The following is a 22226-nucleotide window of genomic DNA, read 5'->3' on the forward strand; positions in this document are numbered from 1 at the left end:
AAATTAAAATATTTCTGTTTGTTATGTACTTAGTTTCCAATTGTTTCAATATTTGTTATTTGCCTCAGTTCCATTTCAATATGGTCATTCACTGATATTAGGGAGATAGAGAATTTTTTTAAACTGCTTGTGAACTTATAAACATGCTTAAATGATGTTAAAAATTTTGATCATCATTATTTCCTCTTTCTCCTCTGACAAACCATGACTGATCAGACTGAGAGTAGAGACATAGCATGGGCTAAGCTTCTTATTGATTTGAATTGGTCCCAAACCCAGTCAGAGTAGATAACATTTTTTTTTAGTAACATGTCCAGAGTGAGGATTAAAATCTCTAAAAATTTTTGGGTGTGGATCTGGTTAATAATCGTATTTATGTTCTCATTTAATTTGGGGGTGTTTTCCCCTCCAGGTGACTAAGTATGGGGAACTAAAATGGTGATATAGAGATATTCTCTAACCCAGTTTCATTGTGGCCTATTTTTTTTTCTCTTAAAAGGAAAAATTCAGTTGTCTGGTTATATTGTGATGTAGGCAAAAATATATCAGGCTGTGAAATTTCTCATATCTCTATGTTACATATAGAAATTAATCTGGAGGATTATTAGTTTTATAAGCATTTATTAGTAAAAAGAAAAAAGATAGGAAAGTATTTTCAGTCTTTCTAACTTTAAGTGACTATGCAGTCCTCTGTTATAGCAGGCCTCCAAGAGGAGGCTTGTCATAGATTACTCTATAAGATAAAAGAGAGAAGAGGCCCAGAGTTAGTAGGTCCTTTGGAGATCTGTCCAAAGAGAGAGAACCCTCTGCTTGTTCCACTGGCTTTTCCAAAAGTCCCTAGTGCCTCCCTCTGTACTGTCTTTTTATCAATGCTAGGACAGTGACATTGATGCTGGGATGCCATAGGATACCAAGGGGACCCTGGTGTCAGGCCATCATTTACACCATGTGACTCTGACTTCTCTGTTACACCATTGGGGTTCATGGGATCAAAGTCCCCTAAATATTTACCTCACACAATCTTTTAAAATTATTAAGTGTAATTCCTGCTGATTCTATGGTTTTACTAAACCCAAGTCTTTAATTGATTAGCAAGCTTACTTAAAAAGCATTGTATGTATTTTTAAAAAAATACTTCTTTAAAAATCAAATCACTTTTAGAGCTTATATATAATTGATAAGAGACACACACACAGAGAAATAATAATAGAGCAATTTAAAAATTCTTTGCTCTAAACACACACTTATAGACCATTCAAGATAGGAGCTATAAATTAGCCCTTTAAAGAATACACACAAGTACACCGAAAATACATTAATTAATCTGAGAATTATTGTTAAAAGGCACAGGAAATCAAGATAAAGGATCCTACTTTCATAGAAACTATAATTCTGCATAAAATCCTAAATAAATCTTCAGACTAGCAGTATGATTCTATACAGAACTCTAAAACTGGAGGCAGAATTAATCCTCAAACACAAACAAAAATACTGGCAATGGAATAAGGCTCAAGCCCACAAAAAACAAACACATGAATGAAACAAAGTTGTAATGAGATATCCTTCAAGCCTATCAAATTCTTAGGAATAACATAAAATTTAACTAAAATATTTTAAGAAAAGGAATCACCTGCAACAAGAATCTAAGAATCAGTCTCTTAAAAAGGAGAAGTAATTTACTTACCTCAGAAATCGGTATCTTAGCTTAGTTGTCCTGGACCAGCATCCTTCAGGAAGGGAATTGCTCAGACTTTCTTAAGAAACTCTTCTGAAGGGGCACATGAACAAGGAGTCAGAACTTCATCTCTGGGGTCACCAATTGTAAAAGAAAAATAACTCTAAAGAAGCAATTTTCTGAGCCAAACTGATGTTTATAATTAGATCAGTATTTAAATGTCAGGGACAGATACACACCTAATACTTATTAACACATTGAGATTTGAACTTCCCAAACATTTTTAGTCTATATAAAAGTCAGATTATACAAACTCACCCCACAAAGGAGGTTCAGCTGAATGTTTCTTCTGGGGGTAAGTGGGAACCAGAATTTCCTTTTAGGAGGTTTCCTTCTTCAAAAAGTAAAGTTTTCTTATCTTGTGGCTGATTACATGATTTCTGTTCCATATATGGGAACAAACAAGGTGATTCTATACCTTTGAAGTCAACTGAGATGACAAAAATATGGACACATGCCAGGACTCTGAAGACAAGTGCACAACTTGCCTTGGCAAATGTATTTTGCAAGACATTGCAGAGGATTTTCCTTGTTATTTTACTCACAATATGATTATTATTTACTGATACTAATGCCCATTTATTCAATCAGCAATTGGGATTTTTTTTTACTTACTATTAAATCTGTGGTTACAGTTTAATATTATAATATTGGGTATCTAGTAGAATTACCTACACAGGACATACTTCTAAAGAAAAAACCCAACATAAAACCATGAATATAAACTGATTAAAGTTCCATAATTAGGTTATCTCTTACAGTGCCAAGCAATATTCTAAGTGCTAGGCATACACAGGAAAGGACTGTATCTACTTTCATAGAAATCAGTCAAAATGGGGTAGATAACATGCAAACAACTATGTAGAAACAAGGTAAATACAGAATAAATGGAAGATTCCCTCATCCTAGGGAAAGTACAGTTAATTAAAAGGATTTAGGAAAAATTCTCATTCAAATATTGAATTTTATGTAAGATGTGAAGGAACCTCAGAAATCCAGGAGGCAGGAGGCAGAAGGCAGCTGGGTCGCTCAGTGGATTGAGAGCCAGGCCTAGAGACAGGAGGTCCTAGGTTCAAATATAGTCCCAGCCACTTCCTACCTGTGTGACCTTGGGCAAGTCACTTAACCCCCATTGCCTAGCCCTTACCACTCTTCTGCCTTGGAACCAATATACAATATTGATTCCAAGATGGAAGGTAACGATTAAAAAAAAAAGAAAGAAATCCAGGAGGTGGAGCTGAGAAGGGACAGAATTCCAGGCATTTGAGACAACAAATGAAAATATTTTGAGTCAAAGGATGGAGGAGTGTCTTGCTTGAGTAAAAGAACAGATGTCAGTGTCACTGAATTGTTGAGCATGTGAAGAAAAGAGTCAGTTTGTGAAGGGTTTTGAATGTCATTATTGCCCTTTGTTCTGTCTTTCCCTCACATGTATATGTTTTTCAATAATCTAGGAAGCAATTTAATTATATTTGCTTACTTCCATTTGAAGAATATTTTTGGTAATATGTTTTTACTAATGTACTTACGAGATTATAGAAGAAAAATTCAGAAGTTTCTCAATGGACAATCAATTCACCAAGATAGCATTTACATTTCTTGAAGACACTTCATGGTCTTGTATATAAAATGGGTTATACTATTTAAAGAAATAATGTGTGCCATTGTATAATTTCTTATAATTATTAAGATTAATTATGCTGAATATATTCTCTGACAAGCTTCCTGGTGAAGTAAGCAAGTCATTTATCAGGATGCCAGTTAAATTAAGGGATGCAGTATTCTTCACTAAAGCAGAAAAGATATGTAATTAGTATATAATTTATAAACTTTATCTTATATGTATTTTATAATATTTTATTTTGCTGGGCTTTGCTGTAAATTTACATGAAAATAAGGTTTGCATTTCAAATTATTTTTTCTCTCAAAATTTCAATAGTATTGCCTCTGCTTTTAAACCAGAACTTCTTGCTCTTTAACTTAAAATAATTTCTTTCATTTATGCCTTCAAAAACCATTGAACTTCCTTCTTGGGCAAAACATTCTTTCAGTCCTCAAAGAATCTCTGCACCTATGATTTCAAGAAGATAAGGAAGTTCTAGTGAAAAAACTTCCCTACATCAACACAGATCAGAAACTTAAGAGAGTGTTATAGTTGTTTAAATCTTAGAGAAGTCAAATGAATGAGCCAGTCAAACAGCCACCATGTGTTAAAAGTAACAAATGGACCGAGGACTGCCCTGACAGAAAGATTTGTCTAGAGATCATGAAAAACTTTAATTTCCCAAACCAGAAAATAATAGTTATTTATAAGCGCAAACTGAAACAAGTGCTGCGAAAAACTTCCCCTTTGGAGAAATGGAAGGTACAAGTTAGATATTTTAAAGCACAACTGAAAGAGATGAAGAGCTCTCTCGATATTTGTTATGAGCCTTACCATGAATATATTTAAGTGAAAGAACAATCCCTACCTAGCGATGCTTAGAAGATACCAACTAGAAAAGCAGGAAAAGACTACAATCAACCATATTAATATCTGATCAAAATAAGTGAAGATTGCTGTCTCTGCAGCCTTTGATACTGCTGTTTTCTTTCCTATCCCTGACACTCTCTTTGCCCATCGAGAAATTCAGAAAATCCAAGCTTGCTTGGACAAATTGTTTCCTCCAAGTGGGTTGATATTATCTTTATGATACACACACAATGCATTTGTGAGAATACAGATAGATCTACTTTTCATGAGCCCAGGAAAACTCTAACTTAATTTCCTCCTGTCAGGAAATCAAATCTTATGATTTAGCATTAGGAAACCTCTGTTTGACCTGTCCAAACTTCCCTTTGATTTCTTTATCGAAGCACTTTACATTCCTTCAAAAATAATATCTTCATGTGCCATCATCTTTATTTACTACTTGCATCTATGACTTAGGTGAGTTATTTTACAAATTCTATTGAATGTATACTTTATGGTCAACATTAAGCTCAATTTCTTTTATAAAGTGGTACAAGTGACTTCAAAGAATAACATTAGTTCCTCTAGTGTGAAAATAGAAAATAACAAACTTTAAAAATAGCTTGAACTTGTACAAGAATATTCATAGCTGCACTCTTTTTGGTGGCCAAAAATTGGAAAATGAGGGGATGCCCTTCAATTGGGAAATGGCTGAATAAATTGTTGTATATGTTGGTGATGGAATACTATTGTGCTAAAAGGAATAATAAAGTGGAGGAATTCCATGGAGTCTGGAACAACCTCCAAGAAGTGATGCAGAGCAAAAGGAGCAGAAACAGGAAATCATTATACACAGAGACTGATACACTGTGGTACAATCGAAGGTAATGGACTTCTCCATTAGGGACAATGCAATGTCCCTGAACAATCTGCAGGGATCTACAAAACACTATCTACAAGCAGAGGATAAACTATGAGAGTAAAAACACCAAAGAAAAGCAACTGCTTGACTACAGGGGTGGAGGGGATATGACTAAGGAGAGACTCTAAATGAACACTCTAGAGCAAATACCAACAACACGGAAATAGGTTCTAGTCAAGAACACATGTGATACCCAGTGGAATCATGCGCCGGCTATGGAAGAGGTGGGGGTGGTGGGGGAGGAAAAGAAAATGATTTTTGTAATGTTTGGAAATGACCAAATAAAATAATGTTTAAAAATATAGCTTGAACTTGGTCACGGAAACCAAGACATGAGTAAAACTGCAAAAGAAAGAATAAGTAGCTGGAACATGTGATGTTTTAAAACCTAAATTAAAAAAAATAAAGTATATGTATATATATATATATATATATATATATATATACATATATATACATATTGCATAAAGACATGTTGTGTACAGTATAAAGAGAACTGGTTCTGTAATAAGAGGACCCAGATTCCAATCCCCCAACTGATATTTACTTTCTGTATGACCTCAGACATAAAATAAGTGGGTTGGGCTAGATAGGGTCTAGGGTCACTTCCAACTCTAGATCTACTTTCTTTGTTCTGCTTCTAACACATATGAACTGAATGAAGATATGCAAAATGCTTAACTTTCTGGTGAAGAAACTTTGTTATAACTTGGAGAAATTTTTCTGATTTCCACTGATAGAGTATCCCCTCACAAGTGAGTTCCCTATACAATGAAATCTCATTTCTGATAGATAACTAGTCAGACCATCTTTTATAGATAATAATTAGATAATTAGGTAGATAGATAAGACAGAGATGATAAATCAAGAGATGATTAAACACTGCACCTATGGGCTGTCTTTATTTCTCTATTCTTTGTCTCTATTTCTATTATCAAATATATATATATTATTCTAATATATGTTGTATATTATCTTCACTATTAATCAATACTATAATCTACCTGTAGATATAGTATGTCAATGTATAACGAGAATTTAGAAAATATTTAAAAGTGATCTTGAAGATCTCTGAAAATCAGAATAATGTAATAAAGAGCTAGACTTGGACGCAAGAAGAACAAATTAAAGTTCTGCATCTTATTTGTTACATATATGTAACCCTTGGCAATATAGTTACTTTCTCCTATATACCTGTAAATTAGAGACAATGCTGACTTGAATTGATAGACCATTTCTTTTGCCAATGAAAATAATAAATGTTATCCCAAATATAATTTTGTATAAATGTCATTTCTATGTACTTAAGAGCTAGCTGCTCTCAAGCAGCATTATCAAGTGATACAGAAAATAGGAAATATTGGCTTTTTCATGGATAAATCTTTTTCAACACTTTCCAGAAATTATTCCCCTTTTCCTTGCCCTAGATTGAATACTACCAATAGACAGAAATAGAAATACAAATAAGTTCATGAATCACATGGTCTTTCAAATTACAGAGAACAAACTTAGGTAAAGATTATTTCAAAGGTACAAAGAAGCTTATTTGCTATTTCCTAAGAAATCCATTTAATTTCATAAGCAAACTATGTTATAAAATAGTTCCTTCTAATGCTTTGGCATTAGTTGCTATTTAATAAATTCTTCATTAAGATATTACATTTATATTGGTTGAGGTAAGGGGAAGATGGGTTTATATTTTATTTCTTACAAAGATTTAGACAATAAATACTGAAAACTATTATAATAATGAGGCATACTTACACTTTCACTTCATAAAGATTTATTTACCAGTTCTCATATATTCAAACTGTGCCTCTATGAGGTTAATGTTAAGTATGACTGTTGCTCTACCATTTAGACACAACAATATTTTTTAGTATTTTACAGAATTTGCAAATATAATATATGAAAGCTACCTAAACAGACTACATGATCCATTAAGTGTCTTAAGATGAAATATTTTACAAAAAATATAGGGCTTTAATATTTTAATTTCATTTGCTTTTGGTTTTCTTCAGATAATTTACAACAAGTGTCTGAAGCAAATGTGTATGTACAAGTTCTGAATGTCAATGACCATGCTCCTGAATTCTTCCATTACTATGAGACATATGTTTGTGAAAAGGCAAACACTGGGGAGGTAAGAAACTAATCACTTGTTCAATAACAGTATAATTTTAATGCTAATATTATATAATAAACTTCCTTTTATTAACAACATTTCAGCATTATATACATCTCATATGCATATGAAATGGTTATTATTTCACTTTCCTGGCCATATGCTCCATAACTGTAAATGGAAAGTTTTATTAAAATGATCTCTGAAGTCCCCATGAACTCTCTTATAGTATGTACCTTTTTTCTTCAATGGCAATTTGTAACACTCCCATTAATGTTATTCTGTTTCTTCTGCCAAAGGAATGATCTTTCATGTGGAAAAGGCAGAAAAAAAGTGATTAATATAAAGTTGCTATGTAAGATAGGCAAAAATATGTAGGAGACAATCACCTATGTGTCCTAAATGACATCAAGCCACCGGATTTGGATGATTACATATCTTAGAGTGACAAAAGACCTAACAGATGTAATTACTTAGCCATTGTCAATAATTTGTGGAAGATGTTGGAAAATAGAAGAAGCTCCTTGAGAGTGAAGGACAGATTTTATAAGTTTTCTAAAAATAGCTAAATATTGACTCCAAAATTATAAACCAGTGAAATTACTTTTATTCTTGTCAAAGTTATAGAATTGTTAGTTAGGATTCATTGGTATTAATTAAAAGTGAGACTTATAGACAAATTAGATGTGCTACTTCAGTTTGCCTCAATTTTCTCTTCTACAAAATTAGGATAATAATAATACTCCCCTCCCATAGTAGTGTGAGAAATGAAATGAGACTGTATTTGTGAAACACTTAGCATACAGCCTGGTCGATAATAGGTACTTTATAAATATTAACTATGTGTATAGTTGGAAATTCTTGAACCCCTAAAACTACATTACCCCAAATTCCTTTCTGTATTACCCAGAATGCTTTTCTCTTTGTGTAGGTTTGTGTGGTCACATTATTGTTTATAAGTTTGCTATAACTCCTCCCTCACCAATGTGACTACACAAGCATGCACAAAGGGAAAAGCATTCTGGGTAATACAGAAAAGAATTTTGGGTAATGTAATTTTAGAGATTCAAGAATTTCTAATTATACATAGGTGATCATCCCTATCATCAGTCAGTCAGTCATAATAGTAATATCTATTGACTTTAAAGATATTTCCTCCTCCTCAAAAATGTCTTCATGCCTTTGCCTAAATCAGCATCATGGCATCCTATCTATTTAGCAGAATATAATTTGTCCCCACTAACAGTGTAGCATGAATGCTAACTCTCCTATAGCAAGGAATATGAACTTGTCATAAACCCACTGAAGAACACATGCTGCAGGTCTATTTAGAGAAGATTAGCCATGTTCAAAGCAGAACATCACAGAAAGGAAAGAAAGGACATTTTCTTCTCACTGCCCCCAGAAAGGAAGTGGTTTCCATGGCTTCTCACTACAGAAGGAAGAGTAAAGTTCAGGATTTTCAATTGTTCCTTTCCTGGGCATGTGCCCTGCCAAACTATAGAGAACAGAGCAGCCCTCAGGCCCCTTGCACATGGTGCCTCCATGTGGGTGAACAGCAGGCTTGCTCTTCATTTTGATGCTTTTTCTGCCTTTAAGATCTTCACAGGAAAGTGCCAAAAGAACTCACCAGTTCCTTCTAGAAGAATTCCTTCTGAGTTCACCTAAATGCTTAGGTTCCTAACTTATGTCAGTTGGTAATGAACCTTCTCCTTCCTAGACAGATGATAGATCTTCTGTTCAATTATCCACATAAAAATAAATTCAGAGTATGAGTTAAATTTGAGTGCCATCTATGTGCCTAGCAGTATGCATAGTCATCTGGCACTAACATTGTTCGTCTCTTACTTTCTTTATTATTTTATCTTCCTCATCTGTCATATATCCTGCCTCTCTCTCAGGGTAGTTATAAGGAAATAAATAGACATTTACAGTGCTTTGAAGTCATAAACCTTTATACAAATTCAACCTCTATAAAGGAAGACCGTCATTTAAAGAGCAAAAATTCTTTAATATTGTGGAGAAATCCTACCTTCTAACTATGTAACTATTTTTAAATGTCATATTAAAGACATATATTTGAAACAGTCATTTTCATACAGAGCAATGATAAACAAGATTTTCTAGCACAAAAAGCAATCTATAAATAGTCTACCTTTTGGATTTAGACCTGGTTAAATCTGGTTTTCCCAGGCATTCAATGAGAATTTATTAAGCATTTAGCATGAATTTTAATCTATGGGGGTTCAAATACAAATAGAAAGGAAATCCTTGTACTCAAAGATTGTGGATTGGGAAAAAGGAAGGAAAAATGAAGGAAGGTAGCCTGGTCACCCCAGCTCCTATAGGGAAATTTACCAGACTTTCTCCTTAACTATAAGTTGGCTAGGGGATTAAATTAAAGCAATCCAGAGTCTAGGGATAGTTTGATAGTTTTATTTGGGCTAGGGAAAGAAAGGTTTGGGAAAGCTAGAGAAACTTAGATCTCCAGAGGCAATGAAGGGACCAAAGCTCTGGGGGGCAAAGCAAAAGGTTCTCCTCTCATTCTCATTCTAGAGAAAGGGTCCTCTGGGGTAAAGTCTTCTTGTCTAAAAAGGGTGCCTCACTGGAAAGGGAGCTTCTTGGGAAAAGGGCTCCAAAACCCACACTTCTTTTACACTTTCTCAGACACCTCCCACAAAGGAAGTGAGAGATGTCTGAGGAAGTTGAAGCAGAGAGCCAGAGACATTCCAAAACTCACTTTAGCTTATTTAAAAGCAAACAAAACAAAACAAAACAAACAAACAAAAAAAAAAAAACAAACAAACAAACCCTTACCACCTGTCTTAGTACAACTCTTAAGACTGAAAAGTAAGAGCTAGGTAAATGAACTTAAGTGACTTGCCCTGGGTAATAGGGGTAGGAAGAATCTGAGTTCAGGGTTGAAGACAGGTCCTTCAGACTCCAGGCCTGGCAATCTTTCTATTGAGCCCCCCCCCAAAAAAAAAAAACAACTTATATCTTAATGTGGGAATACACCTCAAAATAGAGATTGAAAACTAGGGGGAAAACAAAAGGGATCTGACACAGTCTATGTGGTCAATAGTCCAGAGCACAGCGTGGAGAGCAATGAGAGAGAATATTCCTTAAACAGATATTCTAAGGAACTTTCCAACAGAGGAACTTTCTGAGCCAAGGGAAAAGCTGTCAGATATGAGGATCTGGGATTCATATAAGCTTCCTGGAGACACACTAAGAATTATAAGGCCCCTTTGGGCTCTCTTGCTCTTCTTTTCTATTCCTTTTTTAACCCTTACTTTCTGTCTTAATATCAATTCTGAGACAGAAGAGAGGCAAGGCTTAGGCAGTTGGGTTGAATAAATTGCCCATGTTCACACAGCTAGGAAGTATCTGATGTCAAATTTGAACCCAAAGTTTTTCCTACTCCAGGCTTGGCACTTTATCTACTGTGCTATGAATACCTCCTCTCTTCTCCTTGGATTTCATGTTTAATTCAGGCACCCAGGGTGCAGGGATGTGCTGAAGCCAGCTTTGGTTCCCAAGAGTCAGTCTGTTAAATTTCCAATGTAAATATTTATAGATCAAATTGTGTGATTTATTTTTTGATAGTCAAAACTTAAGAAAATTGTAGAAAAAATATTGACACAAATTAAACTTAAACACACATCACATGTTTCACAAAGCCAGTTGTAAAACATTTACCAGCAAGCTCCTAAGACTTTAGATAATTCAGTCCCTTAGCTTCAACATCACAAATTTAGAGTATTGATTTCTTCTTCTCCCCACTTCTTTTTTGGGGCTGCATGAAAATAATTTTACTTGTTGATAAGGATTCAGTAGTTGATATGGCTAAGTGAATAGGAATAATATTTTTCTTTCCTCTTTCTATCACATTTTTAGTCCAGTTGTCATTAGAATTAATATATACTGAAGAATCAAAATTGAATTGCATTTCTTGACTTTGTTCCTCTACCAACTAGTTATATAATCATCTGTCAATGCTTAAGAAATAGCTTTTAGTTTAAAGTTTTCTCTTTCTAAAGCTCTTTGAAAGTAACACATAATTTTGATTTAGCTTTTGGAATTGGTTCAAACTAAAGAATTACAGTTAGACTTACCAATTGAAAAGGTAGCTTATACACAATGAAAATAAGATAAAATAAAATGTGCAGTTTTGATAATGTTCTTACAAACCTTCTGTCTCTTTCAATGGATTTTCTGAATAGGATTTTCACTATCCTCTTATGTTACAATTCTCCACCCCCATATAATTCACATATTGGCTAGTAATTTTACATTGTGAAATCAATCATTCAGTTGAAAGTACTTGGCCTATTACTTTAATATTGCATTAACTAGATCTTGCTCTGTATTGTGTTAGACTAATAAAATTCTCAAGATAAGCTTCAGTGTACATTTGTCCACAAGCCTGATTCCTCCGTCTACTACCCTTCCTGCTCTTTTCTGCATGGGATACATTTGTTGCCATAAAATAACAAACATTTATGTCATTCAACTTATGGTATATTAATAGTCTGAGCTAAATGGTATAGTTTCTAAAACTAATTTGGAACACAATACCAGAAAATAACCCATTGCATTTATCATGAATCATTATGATCATCAATTAAAGGTCTGTGAAATACAGATTTATTATTATATTACTATATAAATATATTTGCATATTATTTTAAAATATATTAAATCATTATTATTAATAAGATACATTTGTGTAGAATTTTATGATTTGCAAAGTGCTCTACTCCTCACAATAATCCTGTGAGGAAGGTGCTTTTATTGACTTCAATTTACAGAAGAGGAAATTGAAGTAGATAGAAGTTGTGAATGAGCCATAATTATAGTAAGTGATTGAGGTCAAATTTGAATTCAAAACCTCCTAAATTCAAATCCAGAGCCATAACTACTGTCTGCATTTTTTAGTTGCCTCTTTTGCATATTGGGATTGGTTTACTTCCCACACAAAACAACTCAAGATTTATTCAAAAAAACTTTCATAGACAAAAGATATGTACATAGCTAGTAAGACACTGTTCTTTTGAGACAACTGAGTGGCACAGTAGTTAGAGCACTGCTCCTGCAGTCAAAACACAGGAGTTTAAATCCTACCTCAGACATTTAACAGTTGTGTGAGCCTAAACAAATCAGATAACCTCTATGTGTCTCAGTATTTTCCACTATAAGATGGAAATAATAATAGCATCTAACTCACTGGGTTGTGGTGAAATAATATTTATGAAGTGTTTAGGATAGTTCTTGATACAAAGCAGGCACTTATTAAATGTTTAGTTCCCTTATCCCTTTTGGAAAGTATTTCTCAGAATTCATTATGAGAGTATAAGTATAGATAACATCACCTAGGAAGTAGGAAGGAAAAAAGGGTGTAGTAGAAAGCATGTTGGTTGAAGAATCTGTTTATAAAGATAAGGAGAGAAAAAGCCATGGGAGTAACTTTTGCCTTAGGAATTCCTGGGTTTGAATCTTTCCCCATGTCTTCCTAGTTTTGTGATCTCTCAACCTGTGTCCTCATCTCTAAAATGGACCTAATAATAGCAATGAGATGGGTTTGCAAAGGTGTGACTGCTATACTTTCTACAACTTCTTAGTCATAAGTGAGAGTTGAGATGTGCCATTTATTCATTGAAGACTAATTTACCTTTGTTGTGAGTGTGCTTGCCAAGCCCTTTTCAGGATGGCTTATTTCCTTGTTTTTGTTTTTGTTTTTGTTTTTTTCTTTTGCCTGCTTCTCAACACTCACCTATGGCTCCAAGAATCTTTTCAGGAAGGATAAATTAGGTTGAGGGTAACAGACAGGTTTCAAATCTATCAATAAGTGTGTGTGTGTGGGGAGGGTTTTCTGTTGGTTGAAAGAATAGATGAGAACACTTAGTACTAATTGCTGTAAAAGTAGAAACACGAGAAGTGGAGAGCTTAGAGGTAATCCCTGAAGAAGCTAAGTTTATCAAGTTTATCCCAAGCTATCATTAGTTATCCTGATATTTGTCTTTCCACTGAAGTTTGGTAACTCTGTAAAGGGGAGAGAGGCTGATGATTTTTTACAATTCTGTCTCATTATATCCAATTTATACATGAGTCAAAAGATTGAGCACACGGTAATGTCATTTTGGTCCCCTTCTAGTATAAAGGAAAATAAGTTGTTCTAAGAGTCAGGGATATAAATAGAAAAATCAAGATAATTGTTGCATTCAAGGAATTTAACTTCTAAAAGACTTCTAATCTAGAAAAGTGGTGGTCAGGGTACATTTTGTTTTGGTGAGGGAACTCATAGGGAGGTTGAGTTAATCTAAATGACTATTAGTTAATGTGCTACAAAATCATATTTTTTTAATCTGTTTGATGGCCATAAGAAAGAAGTGGAAAGAAGAGGGGGTGAGGTTTGGTAGGGCATATGACAATATAGCCCAGGTGATTAGCTGTCTGAATCAGATAAAGAGTGGACAGCTAAACATTGTATTGGTGAAAATTAATGGTTGGACAAAAATTTTATGAAATTATGTGGTTGCCAATATTTATTAAATCTCAAGCCAGAAATTTATTTACAAAATACAGAGGAAACAATAAAGTAGAGAAATGTGAAGGGGATAAAAAGTTATCTATCCTATCTTATGACAGGCAGAGATTAATTACCTCTCAACCAGTGAGTAATCACAGGGCCTCCTCCATGATGGAAGCTAGTCTCTTCAGAAACTAGGAAAGGAATCAACCTTTCAGTCACCCCAGGGAGTAGTCCAGGAGTCAGAGTATAAGTTGAAGCCAAAGCTCCAAGCCCACAATCCAAGCCACAGTCTCCAGCTAAGCTCCCTTGAAGACTCTCTGGAGTCAGAAAACTATCTCCACAAGGCTGACTCAAATTGCAGTATTCATGGTTTTTTATGGTGATTTCTTATTCCTGCCCCTCTTCACAGGGGCCAATCATAGTTTCCAAATTGTCTAGTACTGCTATGGGGGCAGTTTGTGGGAACCAGTTCTTATGTTCTGGAGGGATGAATACTCATCAAAAGAGTTCACAGATTCCTGGCTGATAGGGTATGAAGTCTGATTATAGGATTCACAAGTTTGGGACTGAGTTAAATGGGTGGAGCTCTCTAAGAAAGTGATTTGTGAGTTCTCTAAGTACCTTGCTAGCTTCTCACCTAGTTCTAACTAGGGTGTTCAATCTTTTGTGGATTCAATTCAAAAGTAGACAAAGAAGAGTCAATCCTGTCTTCACAATCTAAATAGGGGTACTTTAGTTAGTGTTAAATCAAAATAGACAAAGAGAATAAAGGATTCCAGTTCACAAGTGTAAACTCAGAGAGAACAAAGAATTCTCTTTTACAACATAAAGGACTAAGTAAATTTGCATTATTTGAGCCTTGTGGTGGAAGTTTCTCAACTGAGTAGATTAATTATTATAAGGTATGGATTCTGGAGGTCTCCTGTGGAGAGTACTGGTCCAGATGAAGATAAGTAATGAAGTTGAGTCAAGGAAATGGTAAGGTGGTCCAAAATGGTGCCTGAATGTTTGAATATTATATAAATTAAAATATAGTCGAACTACATTGAAGAATTCTGAAAGTCAGAGGAAATGGAGGATCCAAAAGCTAAGAATGGTGCAAAGAACAATTACAATTGATGTTTGTTAAGTCCAATGGTTCATGAGTCTGAAAATATGATTAGTCTTTGTAATCAAAGTAAGCCTTATCATTATAATGCATAGTCAAGGACTGTTTCTATAGCACATATCTTTGTATTACAATTTTTCAAAGGTCCTTTTAAATAATTACAAAGAGTGTTTGTATTCAGATGACATGTTTTATAGGTGTATTGTCATGATTATATCCACTTTTCTAAAATGTAAGAGTTGTATTGACAAAAGACAAATAAATATGATTCCTTAAAAAAAAAAAAGCTAAACATATCAGGTATTACTTATATGAGGAAATTTATTGAGGGGAAAATAATATTTATTCATGAGCCTGAACAAATTCTCCATCATCATCAGCTGGAAAAAATCATCACTATTCAACACAATATGCTTTAATAAAAAGTTGATAAGAAATATATTTGATGTCAGTTGTCTTTGTTTTGATATATATGATTTTAAAATGAGTCTCAGATACATAATCAAGAAATTTGGATTTGAATCTCACTTTTATGCTTCTTATCTATGGGATAATGAAACAGTTATTTAAATTCCTTGAGTCTTACTCCCCTTATGTGTAAAAAGTGGAAAATAATAACTCATATATACTTCACAGGGTTGTTACAAGGAAAGAATTTTGTAAAGCTTAAACATTCTATGTATGGCTGTATATAACTTTGTTAGATTGATAAATTCCTCCTTAATTTCATTTTGTAAAACATTAAATTAATTTAGTTTATTTATTTCAGAGGAATTTAGATATTTTAATGGATTAAATTATAATTTAAATTTATGTTCGAAATATATTTTTACATATAGTATTATCACTGGGGCAACATGATTGAAATGGTTCAGGGTAAGTCAAGAAAAGAAACGTTTTTCACATATTTAGCAGTTTAACGAAGCATTGTATATTTTTGGACATCAAATTATCTAATAAAGCAAACTAAAATTGTTTTAGATAGAAAACAGTGTTAAAAGCAATTAATCTGACCTAGAGATGGGAGGTCCTGGGTTCAAATCGGGCCTCAAGCAAATCCTGGGCAAGTCACTTAACTGCCACTGACTAGCTCTAACTACTCTTCTGCCTTGGTACCAATACACAATATTGTGGGAAATACACAGTATTGGCTCCAAGACAGAAGGTAAGGGTTTACAAAAAAGCAATTAAAAAAACAAAAGCAAACTTTTATTTCACCTCCTAGATTATTAGAACAACCAGACTAATGAATCTCAAAGCAACAAGATTTGTGGCAATTAGGTTCCAGACCAATCAATAAGCCATTTTATAAAGGCCTTTATAAAGGCCGTACCTTTACTAGTTATCTTTGTTTTAACTTTAAGGACATCAAGGGCATGGATTTTCTAGATTGCAGATGAGACACATGCCTATGAATGCCCCAAGAAGAGAGAAAGGATAGTAGTTTAAATTCCATGGGGGGGCGAGGCAGAGCAGGGAGATGGCAGAATTGAGTCAGAAACCAAGCCAGATTGATTTTCATGGAGCCTACAGCGCAACTCCGGCCACTGGAAATCTCAAAGGAAAGAACCATCCAGTAGTCCACAATTAACACCACTCAGGTCAGAGAAATGATAAAACTTAGCTGAGAAATTAGCCTGGGTTCCTTAGGTTAGTTGCCAAGCAGGAACCCTGTGGCTGAGAGAATAGGAGGTAGATAATAGGATGATTTAGCAAGAGCTAGGTATTAGCATAGGAAAAGGAAAGTGCCGGGCCAAAGGCCAGGTCCCAGGTGAGAGAGAGAAGAGAGAAAAAGAGAAGAGACAGTTTTAGGCAAGGCTTGAGATCCAAGAGAAGGAGGTGTCTGTGGGCTGCTCCTTTTAATGTTTTTGATATGCAAAGATGCGTAATGCAAATACATGAATACAGAGTGTATTGCCTTTGGTTCAGGTGTAGATTCAAACTAGGTAAAGGTGGAGTTTATCCCAGCCTGGATAAAACAAAGGGATCTAAGTTTCAGGCCTTAACTTTAGCAATGCTGAGATCAGAATTCATTGCCATGCACAAGAATGGCCATGTGTCCATACACAATCCTTACATCTTAATTATACATATGGGCTGGACTGCTACATCAGATGTGCTGATTCCCTAACTCAAAATGTATAAGGGATTCATTTAGAGGAAAAATGTGTTTATGTTTTTTTTCCCTAGATTTTCCCACTTGTTTGCATTATTAAAATAAGCCCCAGGTTATTTATTTTTTTGAGTGTGATAAACAGTTGTATTAAGCACTTTAGTGAATGACATCTATAAATAGTAAAAAGTTCATGGAATGTTAGAGAGCTGGAACAGATATTAAAAATCATCTGGTTTGTCTATGTCAATTGACTTGCCCAAGAATATGAATCAAATCAGTGGCACAATTGCTACTAGAATGAAAGGCTTCTAACTTTTTAACATAGTACTTCTTTATACAATTTCAACTTTCTTTTATGGGATTATTTTATGTACTTTAAGCAAGTGAAAAAAAGTTGTACAATAAAATGGATTATAAACCAAGAATGATGTTTCACTTACTTGAAGATTCTATTAACAGTTACCAACTTTTATATGTGATGTTAGAAGATTTTGAAAATTTAGGCATTGATGTTCCAAAAATGTCTGTAGTGAAATATACCATTTGTTAAAATATATGTATATACATATTATGTGCATGTCACCAACATGCAGGAGCATTTATAATATATCACTAAAACACATTCCATCTATAATGTATACATGCCATCTAAAGCATATATATTATATGAGTAATATCTGTGTGTATGCTATATTATATGCAGTCTCTCTATAAAAGCATCCTTATGCTTATACATATACCCATATATGTATTTAAATGCAAACACACACACACACACACACACACACACACACACACACACACACACACCCTTAAACTCTTCTCTTGGGATAAGATTTATAAAATTTCACCCATATTCAGATTAATTCTACCTTTGGAAGTATAATTAGAGAATGGCTAGTTCTTATGCCCCTCAATGGAGAGCAAACTTCTCTAAAATTGATTGGCATTGGAGTTATTTGTTTTACATTAGAACCGACCCCTCTCCTTTGTGGCTCCTATTGCACCCTCATGGTATAAACAAAGGGACTACAGGCAATATAAGGATAAAGTTAGCTACAGATATTTATGAGAAATACTATTAAATTTGTCAAATTTTCTTTAATTCTTTATTCTTTAATAGTCTTTAACCAAATCAGTATTCTTTAATCAAATAAAAAGTAGTTAACCAAAAGTAAAATAAATGCAGTGTATCTGGCTTTTGTTTTTGTTTTTATTTGTTTTTCTCCCAGTCCTCAGTACTTCTGTTACCCCCCACACTCATGCACCTCTCCACTTGTCCATTTATAGCTTAGCTCTCTGGATCTTGAAGAAGGGAAATGTAAATGTGTCACACAAGGCTACCATGGTAAACATTTTCCATAGGATGACTGATACCTCTCAATTCTGCTTGCCTCCAGAATTCCTCCAAACTTCCTTCTACTAGACTCTGAGAGTTGATCTCATCTGAGATTTCTCTTTCCAAACAGGGAAGAACTGCAAACAAAACAAAACAAAACAAAACAAAACAAAACAAAACAAAACAAACAAAAAAAAAAAAACAAAGATCACAAGACTAAAGGCCATTTGGACTAAATCTTGAGTAGCACTAAGAAAAATATAAGAACACAAAGATACTATGAGTCAACTCTTTGCTAGAGGTTGGAGTGTGAACAATATACAGAACATGGAATTAATTGATTAGATAAATAACAGATAGCCATAATTATATAAATAAATCTGTTTTATTAGGCTGACAATGAGAAAAAAATTTCCTTTGGTTTTCTGTGAAATTTTAAAAGTTATCATCAGTCATTTTTTGATGAGTTGATAGAACAGGCAGCAAGTTATAGTGGGTATAGAGCCAGCCTGGGTGTCAGGGAGACATAGAGGATTCACATTCCTTCTCTAACACATATATATTGACTATGTGACTCTGGGCAGGTAAAACTTTGGCAATTCCCAGTCAAATCTCTGAAATGATGTTATGTATCTCCATTAGTAGACAGTATTTTCTTATTAGTAGAATGCCAGTAAATTAGATGTCTTTACATCTTCCTGAAAAAAAAAATAACACTCATTTGACAGAAAGATGATACATGAGCCTAATGTAGCAACCAGAAATATAAGAACTGAGAAAGAAGTGAGGTAGAATTTCAAAATTTTATTTTTTCTATTATTGGTTTGGATAACTGAAAATTTTGGAGGGAGCTTGATTTTCTCCTTTGACAATGAATTCCACATATTGTTTGAGTCTTAAGATATTTATCTTGTATCAGTTCTTCATATGCTTTGGAAAAGAGACCTTTATCCAAGCAATTTGTTGCAATTTTTTCCTATTATGCATTTCTCTTCTCTTCTAATTTTAGTGTATTAAATTTATTCCTGAGAAAATTATTATTTTTAAATTCATTTTATCCTGTGTGATCCTGTTATTTGTTCAGTTGTGAACTCTTAATCTGAGGAAGAGAAAAGCATTTGCTTCCTTCTTCATCTAATTTGTTTGAAATGAACTATTTCTATCTAAGTCATAATTATTTGGAGGTGATCTTGGCATATAGTGTGAAATATTGATTTAAAGCTCATTTATATCATACTTATGCCCAGAAGTTTTTTTTTTTTTAAATCAAATAATGAGTCCTTTCCTCTGTCATTGGGTTCATTGATTTCATCAAACACTATGCTATTAAGTGTGTTCACTTCTCTATTCAATGTACTAAATCTGTTCCAATGATTGCCTTCTTTGATATTTTAACCAGTAACAAATCATTTTTAATGTGTAATGATTTGTAGTATTATCATATATCTGATATAGCTATATCTTCTTCTTTCTCAATTCTTTCATTATGTTCTAATTCCTCTGAAAAATTAATCCCATGGTGAGGTAAATATACTTGAATTTGCATTATTTGAAATTATAGTTATGCAAAATATGGTAATTAGTTTTGACCCAATGGAGAATGCAAATTAAAAAAAATATGACCACTCCAGGGAGATTCATTATTCTCCCTAATCTTCTTATTTGATTTCCCCCTTGAGATTCTTGATTATTTTTTCCTCCATATAAATTTTTCCTTGTTTGCATTTTTTGTACTATTGGTTCAACCTGCCCATGTTTCTCTAGCTAGCTTTGTCTGAATTCCTTTAATGAAAGTTCTATAGTTAGATGCATATATTACCTTGGAGCATTTTGGAAGTTATACTCTTCAAATGTTTTAAAATTTCTGTAGTTACTTTGAAAGAGACTTCTCTTTTTAGCTCTTCTTGTTGGTTTTGGTGGTTGTATACAGAAATGCTTATATTTCATGTAGTTTTAATTTTATTGAATTACTCATTTCAATTATTTTAATTGACTTCTGTGTTCTTCTAAGCATACCATCTATGACTTATTCCCTCCATTTTTTCTCATTGTATTGCTATAATTATTCTACCATTTTTTAGAAGTATCTTAAATAGCAGTTTGGTAATGGACATAGTTTCCTTACCCTTGATCTTCTGAAAAGGCCTCTAAATTTTCTGCACTACCTATACTTGATTTTATATTTAGACAAAAACTGTTTCCTATATAAAGCCATCTAGGTGGTTCAGTGAATACAGTGCCAATCCTGAAGTCAGGAGGATCCAGGATCAAATCTGATTTGTTTAAAGCTAACTAACTAGCTGTATAAGCCTTGGTAAAACAGTTGTCCCTGTTTGCCTTAGTTTCCCATCTATAAATGAGCCAGAGAAGGAAAGGGCAAACCATTCCAGTATCCTTGCCAAAAACAACAACAACAACAACAACAACAACAACAAATGGGGCATGAAGAGTCAGACACAACTGAAAAGCTGAAAATGTATTATATTAAGTAAAGTTATTTTCTTCTCTGTGATTTTTAGAGTTTTTGTTAGAGATGAATATTGGATTTTGTAAAAAAATAATCAGTACCTATTGATTTAATCATTAGATTTTTAATTTATATCATTAAAATGATTCACTCTACTGAGCCTCATGCTGAGGCAACATTTTATCCTTCCTATAAATACAATCTGATCAGAGTGTATAATATTTCTAACATATGGTTTTAGACTATGTACTAATATTTAATTTTTTTCAAAATTGTCTATGTTCATTATGGATATTGATCTATCTTTTTCTTCCCTGACTTGTCTCTACATGGTTAAGTGTCAAAATCTTGTTTGTATTTTTAAAAGGAATTGAAAATTATTCTATTATTCTCTTGCTTATTATTTGTATTATTATTATTTCAAGAAGTTCATGAAGCATTCAAATCCCTAGGTCTTTGAAATATTTTATAAAATTTATTTGTGAAGGCATTAGTAGTTAGAGCATTATTTCTTTCATAGATAATTTAGATTCTTGATTTAATTTTGTGATATTGGATCATTTTTACATTTTATTTCTTATTTTATTAATCTGAACATTTTATATCTTTAAACGTATTCAATAATTTATTTAATGTATCCATTTTAGTACATAACTTGGCTAAATAAATAAAAATAAAATTTATTATATATTCTCCTTTTTTCATTTTTGATATGAACTCAATGAAAATTGGGTTATTTTTTAATTCTATTTCAATGACTATTGATTTAATTAATTCACTTTTTTTCTGAAAAAATAAAAACAGCTCCTAGATTTGTTACTTTTTTCTTTAGGATTATCCTAATTTATATGATGAATGAATAAATGTACATATGAATGAATGAAAAAATAAGTTTCTAATAGGTATTACTGTGCTAAATCTTGGGGTATAAATACAAAAGCAAAGAAAGTCCCAAATTTTAAGAAGATTATATTCTTAAAATTTTTAATATTTTTCATACATATATAGTTTCTCTCTTCTACTCCTCCCTCTGAACCATTGAGAAGAGAGGAAAAATGGAAGAAGAAAGACCTGAAGAAACTTCATCGACTTTTTCTTGTTGGGTTATATCAAAACTGTCATGTATACAGAATAACTTTTCAAATATTATTGGTGAATTAAGTTAATGCATTGCTGGTGGAGTTGTGAATTGCTTTAACCATTCTGAAGGACAATTTGGAACTATGTCCAAAGGATGCTAAAAGAATGTCTGTCCTTTGATCCAGCCATAGCACTGCTGGGTTTGTACCCCAAAGAAATAATAAGGAAAAAGAACATTCATAGCTGAGCTCTTTGTGGTGGCAAAAATTGGAAAATGAGGGGATGCCCATCAATTGGGGAATGGCTGAACAAATTTTGGTGTATGTTGGTGATGGAATACTATTGTG

At 33.3% G+C, this 22226-nt stretch overlaps 1 protein-coding gene across 3 annotated transcripts in view; it reads left to right on the top strand.

Annotated features, from left to right (window-relative positions):
- CDH19 (cadherin 19) overlaps positions 1–22226 on the top strand; it is a 173741-nt gene that overhangs the window by 139311 nt on the left and 12204 nt on the right. For all 3 annotated transcript variants that reach the window (XM_056823609.1, XM_056823610.1, XM_007487770.3), the window contains one exon: positions 7131–7252. In XM_056823609.1, coding sequence (XP_056679587.1) covers positions 7131–7252 — 122 coding nt within the window. The remainder of the gene's footprint in view (positions 1–7130; positions 7253–22226) is intronic.

The sequence above is a fragment of the Monodelphis domestica genome, chromosome 3 (genome assembly GCF_027887165.1).
Source record: "Monodelphis domestica isolate mMonDom1 chromosome 3, mMonDom1.pri, whole genome shotgun sequence".
NCBI classification, from domain to species: Eukaryota; Metazoa; Chordata; class Mammalia; order Didelphimorphia; family Didelphidae; genus Monodelphis; species Monodelphis domestica.